This window comes from Sinocyclocheilus anshuiensis, unplaced genomic scaffold (genome assembly GCF_001515605.1).
Source record: "Sinocyclocheilus anshuiensis isolate Anshui unplaced genomic scaffold, SAMN03320099.WGS_v1.1 scaffold434, whole genome shotgun sequence".
In the NCBI taxonomy this organism is placed as follows: domain Eukaryota; kingdom Metazoa; phylum Chordata; class Actinopteri; order Cypriniformes; family Cyprinidae; genus Sinocyclocheilus; species Sinocyclocheilus anshuiensis.
This window is the reverse complement of record NW_015544145.1, coordinates 388,219-389,591: the sequence shown is the minus strand read 5'-3', so window position 1 is coordinate 389,591 and position 1,373 is coordinate 388,219. Positions and strand designations below refer to the sequence as shown.

Below are 1,373 nucleotides of genomic sequence, written 5' to 3'. Positions count from 1 at the left end.
GCACGGATCAGCTCCAGGCATGACGAAGCGGATATCGTCCTCTTTTGGAAGGCCAAACAAAGTAGTTTTGCTTTCGCAACGAAACACACAGTGCCTTCACAATATGGCGGCGGTGGCAGCAACAATAATTTACGTCTTCTTTCTTTGCATGAACATTTGGCCGGCGTTATGCAAATCTTCCCACACAGTGACGTGACATGTGGGGGCGTGTTAGAACGAGGAGTTTTAGGAGGATGTGGCTGACTCTTAACTTTTATAAAGAATGTTTCTTTGGGTTTGAGACTTTAGTCTTTGCAACTTTAGGGATCTTATCTATTCACGAACAGCTTGTAACACTCCAAAGAGAAAGGAAAACTTGAAATCGCATCATATGACCCCTTTAAACAAATTGTATCCTGAAAAGACGAAATACAATTTTTGTACAACATTTTTTATTTTCTCTGACACTTTTTTTTTTCCTACTGTGTTGCATAAATTAAACAAATTTTGTGTCTTAAGATAATTCATATAAATTCAAGTCAAAGTCAATAAATTCAAGACTCTTGACAAGACGAATAAAATCTTTCTTTCAGTAGCGGAAATTTAAATGTGAGATTCTGGAAACAAGATCTAAATTTAGCGGGGACGGTCGGGTTGGTAAGAAAATTATTCTAAGCGGACAGCGGGTGAACAGAGTGAATATATAGCGGGAGCGGGTGGGTGCGGAATATATAAAAAAATAGTCCCACGCAGACCTCTATTAGTAACTTCAAACTATCTGTAATATATTCAACAAAAACATTTAGACCAAATAACAGTACAGTAAAAAGAAATCTAGTAATAAATAATGGCACATTTTTTTTCACTGATGGTTCTTCACTGAAGAAATACATAGAAATATTTAAATATTTTTCTAAAACATTTTAAAATTGTAAAACCAAAAAACATTCTAAAACATATAAGCCACATTAATTGCTGAATCAGTTGAACAGATTCTTTGAAATGGACAGAAATGATCAGTGAAACAAGAAGCAGCCATGAAAGAGTCTTCAGGAAACAGAACAAACTTAAGATCACTGCAGTATTCACAATACGTAGTGTTATATCACCAATAAAACTATCAGGAATATGTTGTAAGTATGTAATACAATGCCCAGCCCTCCATGTAAAGTAATACCACCCAGTCTAATTTAATTTTTTTTTTTCTCTTTTTCTCTCTCAGAATCAGATGCCCACTCCACCATCGCTGGCAGTCCGTAGTCCAGTAGCTCAAACCCAGGCAGCAGTCTCAGGCTCCACAGCCGCTGCTGGCCCTCAGGGGCCTCCGTCCAACCAACCCCCACCCGCCCCACAGCCCGGACTGCACGCGCCCTGTCCTCCCTTACGCCAAAACT

General features: G+C 38.8%; 1 protein-coding gene across 1 annotated transcript in view; it reads left to right on the top strand.

The window, feature by feature from the left end:
- Nucleotides 1-1,373, top strand: part of LOC107695111 (histone acetyltransferase p300-like) — a 39,094-nt gene that overhangs the window by 15,960 nt on the left and 21,761 nt on the right. The window contains exon 14 of the mRNA XM_016494918.1: nt 1,202-1,369. Within this exon, the coding sequence (XP_016350404.1) occupies nt 1,202-1,369 (168 nt within the window). The remainder of the gene's footprint in view (nt 1-1,201; nt 1,370-1,373) is intronic.